The sequence below is a fragment of the Amyelois transitella genome, chromosome 24 (assembly GCF_032362555.1).
Source record: "Amyelois transitella isolate CPQ chromosome 24, ilAmyTran1.1, whole genome shotgun sequence".
NCBI lineage: Eukaryota > Metazoa > Arthropoda > Insecta > Lepidoptera > Pyralidae > Amyelois > Amyelois transitella.
The window spans coordinates 3,807,386-3,825,657 of NC_083527.1; the positions used below are offsets into that span (position 1 = coordinate 3,807,386).

An 18,272-nucleotide genomic window follows, 5' to 3' on the forward strand; every position below is an offset into this window, starting at 1 on the left:
TAATATAAACATGATGTGAAATAAAATACCACTCACTTAGAACGAATTATATTAAAAGTATTCACATTTGACTGAGATACCACTTAAACCTAAACTATCAAATTATTTACTAATCTTCGGGTTTTTCTGGGGGTGGTCCACAAGGCTGAAGCATTCTTTCCATCAAATTGAACTTAACGCGGGCCTTCGACTCGTTTTCAACAATGGCAAAGTAACTCAGTAAATCCGGATGCCCCATATAACTGCAGCAAGAATCACGGTGTTGATTCGTTAACCACTCGTATTTCGTGGTGTCAGCGTGCCCTGTACCTATGTATTTGCTCTGAAGATGCTCAAGTTGACTATGAATGTTGTATCTTTCGCCCATTGTCTGAAATATTAAAATGAGGTTATGATATCTATCAGAAAATAATGTGAAGTCCTAAGCTGTCATTTAGTTCTACTTACAAGAGAGTGGATATAAATATAGCGTAGAGAGTTGTAAAATAAAAGAAAATTTTATGTTTTGTCAACAATACTTGAAACCGTGAAACGAGTGTGCTGTTGACTTGACGTTACTTCAATGTTTTGACGTTTGAGTTACGTCAATGTATTGGCATTGACATGACATTCAAGTTAATGCAGGCAATTATTTTTTTAAACATACATTTGTCTATGGCAGCCAGAGTCCTAGGTAACGCAGCGTTGCTAAGCGTAGCGGAGTGTATTTTTGCATTTGCGAAAAGTGATTATGCCATTGCAGCATAGCAGCTACAATTGATACGTACATTTAATATTTAGGCATGTAAAAAGTAATTTGCTTGCCCTGCAAAATCAATAGTAGGAGAAATGGTTGCTAGGGTAACCATGAAAACGAAAATTTGTTTAAAGAAATATTCCAAGCAAATTCAATCAAAATTTTGTTTGTAGGTTAATGAGTTTGATCAATGGGGCAGACTGCATAACATTTAATAATAATGGATTTTATTGATTTTAAAAGTTTGGAACTAAATACAGAAGCGAATATTTCTGAATCATTTGATTTGGAAGACACCGATAGCAACAGTTTGAAGAAAGAAGCTAAAAAGATTGCACGAAAAAAAAATAAAGAGACTTTCAAGAGGCCAACACATTTATTCATGCATGAAAAACATCTTACAGAAATAGTTAGTACCTATTTCTTTTTTTACCAATCAATTTGGGCCGAAAGTATTGTTTTTGTATTTATACCTACTTGTAATGCGTTAGATAATTTTAAAATACATTAAAATCGGTTAATAAGTTTTGAGGTATTCATAATTTTATAAAAAATTAAGTGATTAGGAAGTCTAAGTGCCAGAGAGGTAATACTGGGTTGTCTCATGCGCGATGTTCAGGTTCTGGAAGTCTCTTGATATTGAATAACCACGTGGATTTCGGTCTTCTACTTCTTCTCGGGTGTTCGGGAAGTTAAATATTTACGATACGGGGCCTTTCCTTTTCTTTGAGCAGCCATACTGTTTATCGCCGTAAATAAGCCTCCAAAAGTTTCAGCAAGACGAATCAGCCAATACCTGCATTTATAAAGTCCTGTCCTAAAAAGGTATCCATAATACTTTGACCACTACTTGATAGAGGTATGGTCTTTATTTCGATTTCAATTTCAGCCTAAGCCAAAATATGCCACCCGCATCATATACGCGTACTACCACAACAACCAAATATCGAAAATGGAAAATTTTGATTTATTTTATAACGTTACCCATTTGCATTTACAATGGAACAAAATAGAAAAAATCGAAGGATTAGACAAGATGTGCAAGTTGAAAAAGTTATATTTGGGCAATAACAGGATCAGTGTTGTGGAGAATTTGGAGAGCTTGAAGTATCTGGAGGAGCTACACATTGAGAAACAAAACCTTGACGGCCCGGATGGCTTGTGTTTTGATCCTAGAACCATGTTGGTTATTGGGGTAAGGAAAGACTATAACATTTTTAATCTTAAAGTACTTTTTATATTTACATTCCCATTTCTTATTACCTAATTCCCCCAACTCCTAGCGATTGTAACATTTGTACTTTTATCTTAATTTTCTCAGACTTCACTACGAATTTTGAATGTTTCCGAGAATAAACTAACAGATATGATCTGGGTGAAGCCACTTCGGAGATTAGAGGTTCTAATTGCTAAGAAAAACTGTTTGGAAGATTTTCATGTGAGTAATATTATGTAAGCCATACTAAATCAAGTTAACTCTTATTACCTACCTATTGAAGAAGCTGAATATTTTTTTTTACAATAAAGTTTTTAATTGTGTTAATTTTGAGTCCATTTTGTTCTTAACACTCTTCTTGTAAGTAGGTATATTTTCTTACGCAACAACGTGTTGTTCATTGTTATAAAAACTGATAAAAAATCTTTGTCGCAAAGAAATTTAAATGCTAAATTATATTAACTAAAGTTTGATATAAACAGGTATACTTTGTATGTTCTAGAGCGTAGCTGATGACTTGTGTACGTTAGTGAGTCTTGTTGATGCCAACTTTATCGCAAACCCAATGACGAAGAAGCATCGCTATAAGGAGACCATCATTGCGAGATGTGCCCAGCTGCGTAAGTTCATTTTGTTCTTGAATTTATTTATTATTCTGTTCAACAAAAATAGGCGCTTTTAGTCATTTTTGTTGGAACTTTATTTTTAAATGTTTTCTGTACCTATGCATTAATCCAGATTATAAGTTTATACATTAGCTGTATAGAATTTATAAGCGTACTTATATTTATTTTATCATTATTTTGCTTTCGCCTGTTTGTATCTTACTTTGAATGCATTCGCTATTGCTTCCAATCAAATGTTCTTTGGATTGAAAGTAAAATGCGCTTCACAATTATTATTTTAGTCATAGTTTTTTAACACAGTCTGTTCCTTTGCCTTTATCCACTTTCGGACAATATTTCCACCCCTTTATCCGCCAACGACGAAAACCTTCATTCATGATCGTGTTACAATCAAAAATTTTTATCTACAGGAGTACTAGATACTGTCGTTATTCATGACACTTCGAAGACCTTCCTGCAGAGTTTTGACAGGAAGATCAGGCTTCGGCAGCTGAACGATAAGAACAAGCACGACATGACAAAGCGAGGAGTGGAAGACTTCTTCGACCTGAACATGATGCCAGGCCCGAGGGCACAGAGCGCTTTGTCAATAGCTGAATTTTCCAATCAGAAGCCAAAGAGTATGTTTCTGTTATTAATTGAGTCTGTGCAAAATAATTTATCTGCATATTTGTTTTATATATGTCTGCATGTCTGTTTGTGACGCGATACTTTCAAAACGATGATTTTATTATAATGAAATTTGATGCATAGTCCAAAGAACTTGAAAATACTTAGAAAACAACTAGTACCTACTTAGTTTCATCAATGAATGGTCAGTTTCTTATTATTTTTTGTAGATATCTTTTTATAAGTCTTTATTAAATGTTTGTAAATTTCAGTATCCGCCATTGATTCCACATACACATTTATGCCACGCGCTTTTTGGCGATCGAGACCGGCCCCGTCTCCAAGCGAAGCTACAGCGCCACCTATGGAGCCCCCGCCGCAGGTGAAACAACCTGCCACGGACTCAAACCAACAAGTTCTGAAAGGAATTCTGAAGAAACCCATGCCAATGAAATATTTGTCTTAATTTCTTGTGATTTATGATATACTTATTTAATTTAATTGTATTTATTTTGATTAAATTGTTATTTGTGCGATTATACCTACCTAACATATTGTTTTTGTTTTGTATTGGCTGCGAAATCGGTTGAGTTATTCATTACGGAAATAAGACCGGTGGGTCACTCGTTAATATAGGTGTCCTATATTAACGAGTTCCCTCTCATTATATTACTTATGCCTTGTCAACTTTTGGTCAACGCAAAGTAAAAAAACGTATGTAAGACGGTTCCGGTTCAACGGTTCCCCAGGCATAACACTTAACCTGGCGGAAGATCTTCCCTTTGTGGCGGTCGACCCAAATCATCGCTCCCGCTACAAAACCTTTTCGATACGATACATCGACTACAAATTAAAGAGTATGTAATCACTTCATTAAAGTCGGGAATTCCATATGGAAACAAAAATACTTTAGTATGAAATAAACAGCAAAAGTCTTGCCGACATAATAGGCCATAAAATATATAATCATCATTGTGCCAACCAAAAAAAAGGAGGTAGGGATGTACTTATTATCGAATTATCGATATCAGTATAAATTTGTCGACCGTAGGTACTTAGGTTGGGTGATCTAATTAATAGTGTCCCATGAACACTCTTTTATTTTTGGGGGAAATAAATAAGATTAATTTATTTCAAAGTGTATTTGAAGTTTTTGCATTGCATTGCAATTAACACATTTGAACGCCTTAAAAATTCTCATTTGTTTCATACTAATGCTTTTTTTTTTAGAGTTAAGCCAGGCTGATAAAAATCTTGTAATCGTCAATGTCAAAGATTTGTTTGATAAGCGTTGAAGTTTCCAAAACGTAAGGTTTGGTTATTGTATAAAAAATGTATGTAGGGGTACGTTCCAATTATTTAAGTGGAAACACAACATGAAACGAATAACAGAAGCGTTCAAATTATTGAATGAAGAGTCCAATGGTAATATTTTAGATCTAAGTTAAATAATGGTTTACGTATTACTGTTTACTCCTCTGCGTAACAGAATAAACTATTTTTATAGCATTATATCTTGGTGGAGACGTTAATGAGGTGTGTTTCCTGGAACCCCTGGAGTTTCAGAGGGAATATGTGGCTAAAAATGTGCCTGTGGTGCTGCGGGGCGGCTGTGCAGGCTGGCCGGCAACTATAAAATGGAATGCGCGATACTTTCGGTAAATGCCTGATTTTATAACAATACCTATCAGTTTTAACTGCAATAAGTCCTTAACTGGATACAGTGCCTCCCATTAGCTTCCAAACATTTATTCATGCATCAAAAATTTTTTGGCATACAGCACATTTTTCACAGCAATAAAATTACAAACTTGATGTTATTTTTGTAAGGGCCTAATACCATAAGCTGCCAATTATATTGTGCTGTGTTGTTCATAAGCATTTTGATTTTTAAACCTTGCTCCATTGATTTAAGTTCTTGATTTCAGTGAAAAACTAGGCAATAAGAATGTGACAGTGGCCATCACACCAAACGGCCTGGCTGATGGGGTCACCAGTAACAACAGTGGTGTCGAGTATTTTGTGACTCCATTTGAAGTTGACATGCCCATGTTTGAATTCCTAGACAGCCTTGATGCTAAAACGTAAGAATCTTATTTACAAATCCTTTTTTGAAGAAAATATATTTTCTCTAATATCCACTTTGTGTGGGCAAAATTCAACATTTTTAGACATTTATTTCTATCACAATTCCAGAGACAATTATATAACTTATATTCAGAGACAAAACTCCAATTTAACGGAAGATTTCAAGGAACTCCTGCCTGATATCTATGAAGAGGTGTCATTTGCCAGCGAGGCATTCAACAAGAGGCCTGATGCAGTCAACTTCTGGATGGGCGATGAGAGAGCTGTTACTTCTAGTAAGTAACATACATCTTATATGTGAAATTCTCGTTTCACAATGTTCGTTCCCATACTTTTCCGAAAGGGCTTAACTGATTCTCATTAAATTTTGTGAGCATATTGAGTAAGGCTGAGAATCAGCCAACATCTATTTTGCATACCCCTTGTCCACCCTCAACATTTTTTAACTAGAAATTACTTAAAAATGATTTATATGACAAAACAGCGTTTGCCAGGACAGCTAGTAATAGATATAATTATGTCTTTATCTATTATGGTGTATCAAAGCCAACAGTCCCATTATAAATAAATCTCAATCTATCATTAAGTCATACAAAAGAATGTGGCATATGAGACTGTTGGCTATCTTCCCTGTAAGGAATTAAGACATGAATAAATAAATTTCAATCTTATTGCACTAATGCTATCTCTACCGAACCTTTTGACTGAACTAAGATTATAATTTGGGTGGTTAAAAATAAAAGATCATCATTTATAACATCATTATTTATATAGATATACCAGAGCCGATGTTGCTTAAGCACATTTGATGATTTTAGAAGCTTTAGTTTGTAAGCAATTTGTGTGTATGATACCTGAAATAAAAATTTTGATAGTATTGTCTTAATTAAAAGTGAAATTGATGTGCCGTGTGGTTCCCGGCACCAGTACAAAAAAACATAGGACTACTCCATCTCTTTCCCAAGGATGTCGTAAAAGGCGACTAAGTGATAGGCTTACAAACTTGGAATTCTTTTTTTAGGCAATGGGCTGGCAACCTGTCACTATTTGAATCTCAATTCTATCATTAAGCAAAATAGCTGAACATAGCCTTTCAGTCTTTTCAAGACTGTTGGCTCTGTCTACCCCACAAGGGATATAGACGTGACCATATGTATGTATGTATGTATTTATGATAAATAAGCGTGAAATTATATTTCAGTGCACAAGGATCCATATGAAAACATATACTGTGTAATTGATGGATACAAAGACTTTATTCTAATCCCACCAACGGATCTGCCGTATGTGCCCTACAAAAGGTATCCACAAGCAGAGTTCCGAAGGGTCCAGAACCAGTGGCAGATTGTACCCAGTACAGAACCAGAGAGTGGGGATGGTAAAGAGGATGGAATACCCTGGATTTGTATTGGTGAGATTTTTTGCCAATTACAGTGAAATCATAATTCAGAAAATTCACTTTTCTGAAGGTGGAAACTATTTTGGGAAACAAAGTCTAAGTATTATCTATTCTTTTAATTTCAGACCCCCACAAACCGGACTACGCAAAATATCCGGAGTTCAAAAGAGCGAATGTGTTCAAAGTGCGCGTGAACAAGGGCGATTGTCTCTACCTGCCTAGTCTATGGTTTCACCACGTGACCCAGAGTCACGGTTGTATAGCGGTAAATTATTGGTATGACATGGATTTCGATATCAAATACTGCTACTTCAAAATGCTGGAGAGTTTGTGCGCCAAATATTGAAATTGCGGCGAATTAGCGGAATTCAGAGATTTATTAGGAAAAGGGTTAAAATGACGTGACAAAATGAATAAGAGGAAACACAGATACTGGTGCTGACACCACATAAATGGTGGCATAATATAGTTAATAATGATTTAAATAAAGGGCCTAAAATGACTTGAATACATGGCTGTAAAACCCACAAATGTATTTGTTGAATACAATTCCTAGTCATTTTTATAAGTCATACATTGTGATAATTTTGTATTTTTATTACAGTTAATAAAAAACAATAAACATTTGAGTGTTTTATTTGATAACTGAAAATATAATGAGAAGTTCTAACAATCTTGGTACGGACAACGTGCTCGCGTCTTTTGTTCTTCGAAGATGCTTCACAAGCTGAAAAAAAAACGAAATATTTAAGACTTAAAAGTCCTAGTCCAGGCTTCTAAACTTAGCATTCTTTTATGCTATTACTAGCGACCTGTCTCAGCGGGTAGCTTAAAAAAAAAACAAACTGCGTCCAAATCGTAATTCGAGTCTCTCCGAAACTGTTTGCTCTTTCTGTCCCATTAGGGATAACCTACAAGGAATAAATACTTACGTGTTATAAATTGGTACTTACCATAATATGCGGGTAGACGTTAGATCTCGGCGTGACGTATCGCCTTTTACAGATGCCTTTAGCCGTGCAAATGCCGACTGTGTTCTGCGTTACACACGGTCCCCCGTCCATCCACGCTCGCACTGCCACCTTGCGGCAGGATTTCTGGTTGCATATGCTCACTGTCACGTTTGCTGAAAAAAAAATCATATAAGTGAAAAAGGTGCCTTTCCATCGATACTGGGATGAGAGAGAGGGAAGATCTTAAACCATCCGGCTGATAAATTTCCGGAGACACAAAAGTTGTTGAAAATGAGTATGCATTTCCGCGGCATTAGGGAAGCCGACCGTGTGACGGGAAAGGGCAATGACGAAGAAGATGAGCTGAAGGAAGTCCACTGTTGGGGACAGAAAGGCCAGTTCTGTCATTCTGCTGACTTAGATACTATTTCTTCTTAACGTGTTCTCTTATCTCTTGTCTTATCTGGCAATGACTTAAATCTACAAATAAGGTTATGGGTCCACCTATTTAAAAACCACCATACCTAATTAAATTGACATTTTTAAGGCGTTTCCCAGTAGCGCCACTTACTGAGAAACTTACATATAACGTCTTTATCCTTATGCAGTAGACAAAGCTTTGTGACTGAACTTATATTGGATGTGTGAATTGGATGAAACTGACGAAAGTTCTAAATTTTAAAAGGTTCGGTAGCGAAATTTTATCACTTACGTCCAGTATAATCATCAAGTGGCCATTCATCTGGCCAAGCGGTGGTGTTGCCCAAAATCTCTACGGCCGCCATTTCGGCCCCCATGCACCTTCCCTCGTTTACGCCTGGCTTCTTGCCGGGTAAAAGACAGCATATCCCACAGATGTGATATCCGAGGCCGCTCTGGTGTAAAAAATGGCCTTCAGATAAGATGCAACAAGGTCTATCCATCGTTCAGTAGGTAGTGTATATCAGATAGGTACAAATATAAGCAGACACGTAAAATTTAAGGGACGCAGTTCAGTCATACTATTGTCGCTTCCGTATAATACCGTTTATTCAGTATGTGTTGCTATAAAGTTTGTTTTACTGCACCCATTTAGGGTTCCACTGTAGTATGAGACCTTTGATTTGATCCTATATGGGTAAGGTCTTCTGCAAAGATTGCGCTTCGTGTAAAAACCTGACTTACCTTATCCATAATCCAGGTCAAAGTCCACACTGGGCTTCTCTCCAGAGATGTGAGTATGTAACCGGGATTACTGCCAGGAGGAGAATGCGAGTGAGACGTTCTACCAACCGTTCCCATCTTCCCACACTGACACTCCTTGAGACCTAGCGCGGCGCACTCCGCCGCGTGGCAGCTGCCGTCGGGCAAGCAGCGGCCGCCGAGCCCGCACGCGCACATCTCGCCATTCGAACAGGCGCACTCCAGCTCTTGGCTTTTGCAGTCCTGCGGAATATTGAGTATGATGAGTCTCAAGAACTAAAGAAAAGGGTTTGGCCCTAACTCTTGCCGTTCTATTACTCTTTTGTGTACGGCGCTGGTTCAAGTTCACCTACTTGTCGACCCAAGCCAAGTCAGGTTTTAAACCATATTAACTCGCAATAGGTATCATGCCCCAATGCTGTTTACAAAGACTTGTGTCTGCTATATTATGAGAATGGATGGTTCTTATATGTATGTCAGTATATCTGGTTATATAAAAACTCTTTGCAGGTTGATAGGTGATCATACGAAATGTAATATGCTTAAAATATGCTTTTTCTGATTCGTTTTTTAAATCATTCACATTGCTTGTGCTATCATTACCTATAAAAAGAATTGCACTAACGATTCCAAAACTGCTGAGGTCCATGTAATGGCAGGTGGCGTTGCAGCACATACCCTGAGACGGATGGCACATAGCTGATGGCGCGACTGAGCATCCTTCCCTGTGCAGTGCCCTGCTGAAACATAGCCAGTTCAGAAGAGAAAGCCCACAACGTCACCCAACTTAATGTAGGTGCCCTTGGGGGTCGATTCCCGAACGTTGATATATTTTTTATTCAAAATTCAAAAATTCAAAATTTTTATTTATTATTATAGGATACTATATATCGCTTAATAATTGTCAAAACGTATGGTTTAACAACATTGGTTGACGTCAAATAAATTACTTAAAAACTAAGTTTACTGCCGCTTCCAAGGCGTCAGTGCAGAAGAAGCGGTAACAAACTGCACTGCAGCATTTTCTTCAACAACGTCAACTTTACAATATTATATATATTTTATATATATTAAGTTCCCTCTTTCTCTTACTTTGCGGTTAACATCAAAGATAAAGACTGAAGAGCGACACGACATTGTCCTATGAACGTTCGTGTACCTGAACTACCTACCTTAGCCAAGGTGGAAGAGTCGGAAAACAAGTCGGCTGAAGCAAAGAAACCCTTGATCGCGAATTAGGTATTATTGGCCTTCAGCTTGGAAATCGCCTGAATACAGTCGCGCTCTGCATGTCTTTGGCAACGTGTGCTTTAGGTGAGTTTAAATCCAATAGCATTCCATTAGCTGGACAGACGTGTATGCCACACGTAGAAAACATATGTCTTAGAAAAAATTGGAATATGTAAGTTACCCTTCTTCAAAAACTAGAGCACCACCAGCTCTTGGGGTGCAGCACGGGTCGCTGTGACTGCAGCGAGATGGGAGACCGCAGTCGCAGGCCTCGCCTTCTTCGACGATACCTGTATGTTATGAATAGTTTAATGGTAGGTAATTAAACTATTAATTAATTGATTAGTCAATTGATAGGTGTATTTTGATCCTATCACACAGCCGTGTGCCTTATGTTAAAAATCTACGCAATGCTTAGAAGCGATGCTCAAATGCTGTATCAAATCCCGGGAACTCACCGTTACCACAATAAGGCCTATCTTCCTGTGTAAGGCAGTAGCTCATGCTGCTAAGTGTTGCAGCTATACGTCTTTTGCTGCAAACTGAGAATTCGAAGTGCATGCTGCTCTCGCCGGTACTGGACTGCGCGCTCATGAGGAAACCGCGACATTCAGGGTTCGGGAAGTTGTCGTCGTGATGGGCGCCGAAACTGTGTCCTGAAAATGAATTAATTAAGTTGGTTTTTAGGTACTTCTTACTAGTATGTTACCACACTTATGGTCTTCGTGTCAACGTCAATATAACAATAATGTATAATCCAGAACTAAATTTTAAAAAGGTCTGTATGGAATTAGCATCATCACATTACATCAAATTGTATCTATACCATTTGAGCAAGACTTACTCGTATGTGTCGTATAATGTTACCTACATAAGAAGATAAAGCCAGATCATACTCAAGACGAAAATAATGGGTAGACTCTAACCCATTTCATGTGCCAGCGTCAATGCCGCTACTCTTTCTGGGACTCTTTGCTTGTCTTCAGTAGTGGCATGCGCGATAGCCAGGGTGTTGAACGAGCGTCCGTATGCTCTTCTGTCACATAATCCTCCAGCCGCACCTCCCATACCGCCTCCCAGGGATGTGAAGCTAAAATTTCCCAAGAGAAATGCTCTTTGTGATTGACGTGGAGGGTAGTTGTAGGAAGTATAGTTAATAAAGTTATTTATTCCTACAGAAGAAAGAAGGAGAAAATAATCAGTTTAAAAATTACTATATTATGAACAACTGGTGACCCCGACGTGATGAAGAGGCGACCGGTGGAGCTTTGGCAGTCGTTAGTCGCCATCACTGACTGCCTGGAATGTTTCCCTGTCCTGATTCGTAGTCGCACGGCTTCACGCAGTAAGTTGTAGGAAGTATAGTTATGAAGTTATTTAATTCCTACAGTAGTTTATTTCTTGTGAAGACTATGAGCAATATGAAGAAATGAAAAAAAGTCACAAGAAAATCTACATAGGTTCTATGAAGGGGTCGGACTATTAACCTCTTTTTCGATTAAAACCTTTGTCTGTGTCTACTGTAGGTATGTGGTTGGACGATTTAAGATGAATGACACTTCATGTATTTAAATATATCCAAGACAATGAATATGAAAGTCATCATAAAATATGATAGTACTTTTAAATAATACTTGCCTCAATCCAAGAGTGCGGTTTCTAAAGGCGTATCCAGAGAAGGCTACTCCTAGGCAGACTTCAGACAAACGCCGTAGTCTTGCAAACTTCATGAGGTAGTTGCGACCATCTATATCCGGGTCTGGGATCAGGTCTCCGAAGACCCGGCTATTGGTTTCGCTTGAAGTCAGCACTAAAATGTACTTCACTGAAAAACCTGGGAGAATTGGTTTATTATTAGCAGAGTTTGTTTTTAAGACAGATGAAGTTAAAAATGGTTTTTGTTAGGATTTTTGGTCTTTAGTCTTACTAGAGGGGGACTTTCAGGCCATTTCAGTAACGTGCATACCCTATACCTATAACATACCTATAACATACATACATACACATACACACGGTCACGTCTATATCCCTCGCGGGGTAGACAGAGCCAACAGGCTTGAAAAGATTGAATGGCCACGTTCAGCTTAATGATAGAATTGAGATTCAAATAGTGACAGGTTGCTAGCCCATTGCCAAAAAAAGAATCCCAAGTTTGTAAGCCTATCCCTTAGTCGCCTTTTACGGCATCCATGGGAAAGAGATGGAGTGGTCTTATTCTTTTTTGTATTGGTGCCGAGAACCACACGGCACGGAGATTCAAAAGTATGCACTTCTGGATCGCCATCATGGGCAGTACCATGTATTTATATAACAAGACAAAGTGTCTGCCGACTGTCTTTGAACTGTTTCTGTGCTCATCCTTGAGAGGCAGGCGTTTTAGAATTACCTATATTATCTGGCATTCCATCTTCGTCAAAATCCGCGTTCCTGAATATAATATCAGCCTGCGCTACAGCGTGCAACATCCTCCTCACGGCTTGGTTCAGACTCGCGTTGGCGTCTTTCTCGAAGAAATTCTGGTCAGCCAGAAGTAGGAGCTCACAGATCCTCGCCCGGGCTATGCCTGGCATCGGCTTTTGTTCTTCAAAGTGATATGGGAAGAACGGTAGGTGTTCGAGAAATTCCATCTGTGATAGAAAAAAATAGTTTTTATAAAAAATGTCTTCAGTACGGTTATGATTTAACAAAACCATGTGGAAAAATCAAAAGGTAGATGGAGAGTGAGACTGCGTAAGTATAAAAATGAAGGAAAATCTTTATCCAATTGTGAGTGTTAAACAGGCTACTTATGATGATATAAGAGTGAAACTAATTACCTATGTCAAATGAATGCTATATTGGTGATTGGTGTTATATTGATGATGGATTTGTCAGTAATCTTCACCTGTTCACCTGGGTCTGGCCGTTGTCGCGTCTCAGCCGGGGCGAGAGGACGGTGTCGTACATGAAGGCGCCAAACCGTTTCTTGTTGTCTCTATTATACGGATCCGCGTGTAAAGTGCGGTTGCCTGCAACACAAGTTAAGGATGATAGACTTGTGTAATACACAATGTGTATTTTTATTTTAACGCTTACAGTATGGGCAAAGGCCATTCTATCTGTTTTCCATAATTAAATATCTATCATAAGCAGCACTGAATCAATCCTCATCAAATTGGTCCAGCTCTTCGCTTAAGCGGTTCTAAGGCTTTCCCTTAACTCATTTTATCTAAAATGTCTATAATGTTGTCTAAAAAGAGGTTTTGATAAATATCTATTATCATGCATCCTTGAAAAGATTGTGATTCAATCATCCCAAGTCAAAAGCAAAAAGGGTATTTCCCTCTAAGATATTGAATTATCTTAGCATTAGTTCTGAAGAAGAAACCCCAGAAATTAAATAGTTTTTTCCATCCTATACTAAGACAGAAATCTGCTCCTATATACTTATTATGAGACTAAATATAGTTTCTCTTTAGAGAGGTAAGGATGTAACCGGGAATTACGCTATAAGAAAGATACTAACCCAAATGAAGAACTCCGTAGAAATGATGGTCATCTCCAATATACCCTTCAGCGGAGCCCGCCGAGGGATCCTCCACTGGAAAACCATACGCCATCGTCACGTCGGCTAACGACATAGTTTCTACCAAATTATCTTCGTCCTCCAAGTCAGGATCGACGATTAGTTTCGTCTGATGGGTGGTGAGGGGTAGAGAGCCTAGATAAAATTAATAGTTTGTTTGTAAATAGTTACTTTATTGTACATTATAGGGTTACAGAAAATAATAGCTTGTATGAAAATTGGGCAGAAAATAAAGTTAAAGAAATAGTGTAGCTATGTAATTTAAATAATGTAGGTATGTAAAAGGAAAAAAAGAATCGCTAAGTACAAATAGTATCGAAGAAAATCAGGGATGGTGTTCCCCAGGGCAGCTGCCTGAGTCCGGCCTGCTACGCCGGGAACACCGGTCGCCGATTAGTTCAACTGTAGATTGCCAGCTATAGACCAATATTCTTGAGATGTTAATATTCTTCCGCTGCAGAGAGATTTGGATGAAACCAGTATTAACGCCAGGAGAACGATAAAGAAGCTTAATACCTATCTCCCATGCACTTTCGGCTCTATTTTTTGTAGTCGTTTACAATACTTTTCAACACATTCAGTCCCATACCTATTGATTTCAATCTGAGGCACAGCAAATGGGATTCTGAGCCAAATAAACCTCTTACAATAATGTACCCGTAAACGCTACAGATTGGCCGATATCTTCTTAAATTTTCCTCTTCAGCCTTCAACATTAACAGGGTCATAGACCAAGTAAGCAGTAACTTGATCATGGTACAAATTTTGATCAGGAATGTAATTTTGATTGGAAATTATAAAAATATCGCCTTGTTTATATGGTGTTCATGTAACATGATTCTGACAGACTAATGTCACTTAGTCTCTGTGAAGAGTCGAAAAAAGAAGGAAAATCAGAAGTAGGTAAGAATACATAGAAATGTTTGAAATTATCGTCTATAGACATCTATAAAACCCTTTTTTAGCGGACGTGTCCTAGTTACAGTCTACCTTCCTGCCAACTTTCATGTTTAATGGCTCAGTTGTATGTATGTAGGTATTGTTATGTGGTATGTCTTTGACCATGGATCCTGGATTGGGTAAGGTTTTTACACGAAGTGACTCCCGTCTGACCTCTGGAACGTTTGCTGGGGAACCTAAACGTATTGCGACTCGATCATGACTACACATCCAGTTGCCTGAATGTGTACTTTTCCTCACGATGTTTTTCCTCGCCGTAAAATTAATGTACATACCTAACTTCGAAAATAGTTATTGATGCATGGCCGAGATGGGATTCGCTTTTGTTATTATATACCTAGGTTAGTATGCTATGTAGATATACTAGTCATCACAGTTTCAACCATGCAAATTAAATCCTTTCTGTCACCACGCTTTGGATAACTATGCTGTTACGTTCCCTGATGTCAATGACATTATAATAAGGTTGGATTAAAGCTAATTGATGAATTTATATAAATAGCCTCCATTAAATGATCATTATACTTTCATGATTCTCACTAAGGCGCCATTGGTGCAATTCTAATATATGGCAGGCATGGAAGGTGTTTTTATGACTCCCTGGGTTACATTGTGTGTTTTATTTTTTTAGAACACATACCATATAAGTATACGTTTTTACATTTACGGACTGACGGAGCCATATAGTCGCCGGCAAGGATTTGCTGGACGTCTCGATATATTTGATAGAATATGCATAGGTTCAAATCCCATCTCGGCTATGACATTTTAGGGTTCCTAAGTAAACAAGGAATCCTTATAGTTTCACCGTGTATGTCTGTCCGCTGCTAATAAAGCTGTAATTTGGTATGAGTACATTGATAATGACAAAAATTGGAAAAAAATGTAAAAAAAAAATTTTTGGGTTCTCTTATTGTCTTCACTAACCCATAGTGTGGGGTATCGTCGAATGGGTATTTTATAACTTTATTTCTCAATTTAGAGATAGTGAAATATTTGGTTTTAGAGTAATTTTTTTAGAGGTCTGTTTCCTCATCTAATCTTTTCTGTTCTGTTCTCAGTCCATGGGGTTCTCTGCCTATTTTCAAAAATTGTTTGCCAGATTTCCACTTGAGAACTAACTTATTTTATTGTAATGGTTCAAAATCAGACCATCAGCGGTTCGAACCGTTTCTTATTTTAATGTAAATAATTTAATTATAATGAGTTATATAATTATATTGTATAATGGAAATTTAATGAAGAGAAAAATTTACAAACTAGGGAATCGGTTTTTTGGGTGAGCTAGCAACCTGCCACTATGTGAACTGAATCTAGATTTCATCATAAGACTGAATGGGGTCTAGCTCGAGTCTTTTCGAGACTCCTGACTGTCTGTATGGATGAGCACATGATACATGTAAGCAGTGTAGGTATCTTGTATTGTAGCAATAAGTTATGAACAACAGCACGTTTCCGAGAAATAAAACCTTAATCAAACGAACAACGTGGGGTCCATTTCTTATTTTGGTATTCATAAGAAATAAATAACAATCTTATCGAAGATATTTTACTAACGATCAGATTGAATTAAAAGTAAGATTTATTTTTAAAGGACCATTTTTAAAATTTTACCAAATAAAATTGTAAGTATAGTTAAGTTTTGATTTTTACCCTGTTTAAGAAAAGGAAGCCTGTTCTATGAATAAGATATCTGTGTAAGTCTCGTGGTTAAATTATACACGAAGTTAAAACATGTGAATGAGTGTGACAAATATAGTGTTTCTGTGTACAGTATTTGCATACGATTTTGTATCAACTACCTAACGGTTTAATTTGTCAGGAATAATATATGTTTATGATTGAGGTATCTCGTGACTGGAAGGCTGGAAATTATCTGGCTCAGAGAATAAGTTATGCTTCGATTTGCTGGGTTAGGTGTTAACAGGAACATGGAGGATGATTCATCCAGTTTTTAATTAAAGTAGATCGCTGTTAACTATGTCTTACATACATGTGAAACATATATAATTTTATATAGGTATTTATATGAAATTATAACCGCTTTCAAATAAATTTTGAAAAAAGAGCACCACCTCAATCCTCCTTTTTTGAAGTCGACAAAATTTCTAAAACCTTTTCCTAAGTTTAACAAACACTTTCCTGAAAACCGCATTAAAATCGGTTTTGCGAAAGGCAAGATAATCGCGGACAAACATACATACATACAGTTCATACTGAGACCCACCTTATTTTTGAAGGCGATTATTAAAAGTATTTGAAGAGTATTTATAGATTCGTGTAAACAGCTGTCTGTCCAATCCATATATAATAGATTTGATGACTGGCTAGGTATGTTGGAAAATTTGCAGACACCTGATACTTAACACTATATATGGTTTTTCGGGGAATCAACGTCCCTAATGCACGATTCGTTATAGAATTAAGTCGACACAAAAATCTGAAAATCAAGATCAATATTTTATTCAGAAAATAAGCCCTCGCGATCAATTTTTCACATCATTGTACATTTCGAAAAATTAAATTGAATTTATATATATTACCATAATAGTGCCGTGTGGTTCACGGCACCAATACAAAAAAGAATAGGATCACTCCATCGCTTTTCCCATGGATGTCGTAAAAGGCCACTAAGGGATAGGCTTACAAACTTGGGATTCTTTTTTAGGCGATGGGTTAGCAACCTGTCACTATTTGAATCTCAATTCTATCATTAAGCCAAATAGCTGAACGTGGCCATTCAGTATTTTTAAGACTGTTGGCTCTGTCTAACCCGCAAGGGATATAGACGTGACCATAAGTATGTATGTACCATAATATTTGTCGAAAAGGTGAAAGCTACAAAACCTAAACACTAAACCCCCTTGAGGCTAGCGTCCCTTACAAAGAACAGAACTGTAAGCTCTTCAAACCGGACAGAGAATCCCTTTAAGGAACAGAACGAAACGCTCTTCGATTGTGGTGAATTGCCGTACCTCTGGGCTTCTTTATGAGAGGTTAGTGAAGTTAAAAGCATGATCAAAGTTAGTAATATATATAAAGTGACCATACGTCCCGCTTTCGGCGGGATTGTCCCGCTTTCATGCTGTCTGTCCCGCTGTCCCCAGCGAGAGCAAAAATGTCCCGCTTTTGCAAGCAAACCAAATTTTTATACTTATTTTACATCAACATTGCACTCAAATCTCGCTGACGAGAACAGTCAGTCAAAAATACTAAATGTACAGACAAAATATTTTTACTGTTTTATTATATGTACCTATAGATAATTATTTATAAATAACTTATGTATTAAGTATATAGTACTTATATTTTTTTATTTACTTATATACAAAATTTCCGCAAGGACGCTTTGCGCTCTGACGCAAAAAAAAATGGTCACGTTAAATATATATAAAAGAGGAAACTGATTGAATGACCGAATGAATAACGCAGCATGCGATAACTGCTGGAAATGGATATTTAAAAATTTTAAAGAGTTTTTTTTTTCGATTTACGCGTCTATATATTATGCTTATTTTATTTCTTCCTTATTTATAGAAAGTCTTTCTGATGGTATGTTACGTTTTCCCGCCTAAACTTCTGAGCCGATTTGGAATAAAATTTGATAGTTTGAGACCTGGGAAGGATATAATTTCTTACCACGAAAAAATAACGCATATTCCCGTTGAAAAAGTGCTATTCAGGTGGCCCGATTGTACGTAATGCAGT

The 18,272-nt window shown here is 37.3% G+C and overlaps 3 protein-coding genes across 3 annotated transcripts; 1 reads left to right on the plus strand and 2 right to left on the minus strand.

Moving 5' to 3' along the window:
* Positions 1-32: 32 nt before the first annotated feature.
* On the minus strand, positions 33-567 carry LOC106135931 (splicing factor 3B subunit 5). Its single transcript, XM_013336343.2, has 2 exons — positions 448-567; positions 33-370 (listed from the first exon to the last, which is right to left on the minus strand). The coding sequence occupies exon 2, from the start codon at positions 365-367 to the stop codon at positions 110-112; it is 258 nt and encodes an 85-aa protein (XP_013191797.1). The 5' UTR covers positions 368-370; positions 448-567; the 3' UTR covers positions 33-109.
* Positions 568-929: 362 nt separating this feature from the next.
* Positions 930-7,281, plus strand: LOC106135932 (uncharacterized). The gene is made up of 10 exons (XM_013336345.2): positions 930-1,145; positions 1,626-1,931; positions 2,058-2,174; positions 2,455-2,572; positions 2,989-3,198; positions 3,460-3,544; positions 5,116-5,271; positions 5,384-5,550; positions 6,477-6,686; positions 6,800-7,281. The coding sequence occupies exons 1-10, from the start codon at positions 957-959 to the stop codon at positions 7,018-7,020; spliced, it is 1,779 nt and encodes a 592-aa protein (XP_013191799.2). The 5' UTR covers positions 930-956; the 3' UTR covers positions 7,021-7,281.
* Positions 7,282-7,308: 27 nt separating this feature from the next.
* On the minus strand, positions 7,309-14,359 carry LOC106135813 (disintegrin and metalloproteinase domain-containing protein 10). Its single transcript, XM_013336198.2, has 13 exons — positions 14,194-14,359; positions 13,545-13,739; positions 12,932-13,047; positions 12,426-12,666; positions 11,678-11,873; positions 10,966-11,129; positions 10,498-10,695; positions 10,221-10,329; positions 9,435-9,546; positions 8,900-9,052; positions 8,340-8,502; positions 7,628-7,800; positions 7,309-7,401 (listed from the first exon to the last, which is right to left on the minus strand). Exons 1-13 carry the CDS (start codon positions 14,357-14,359, stop codon positions 7,309-7,311), a joined length of 2,079 nt encoding a protein of 692 aa, XP_013191652.2.
* Positions 14,360-18,272: the final 3,913 nt, after the last annotated feature.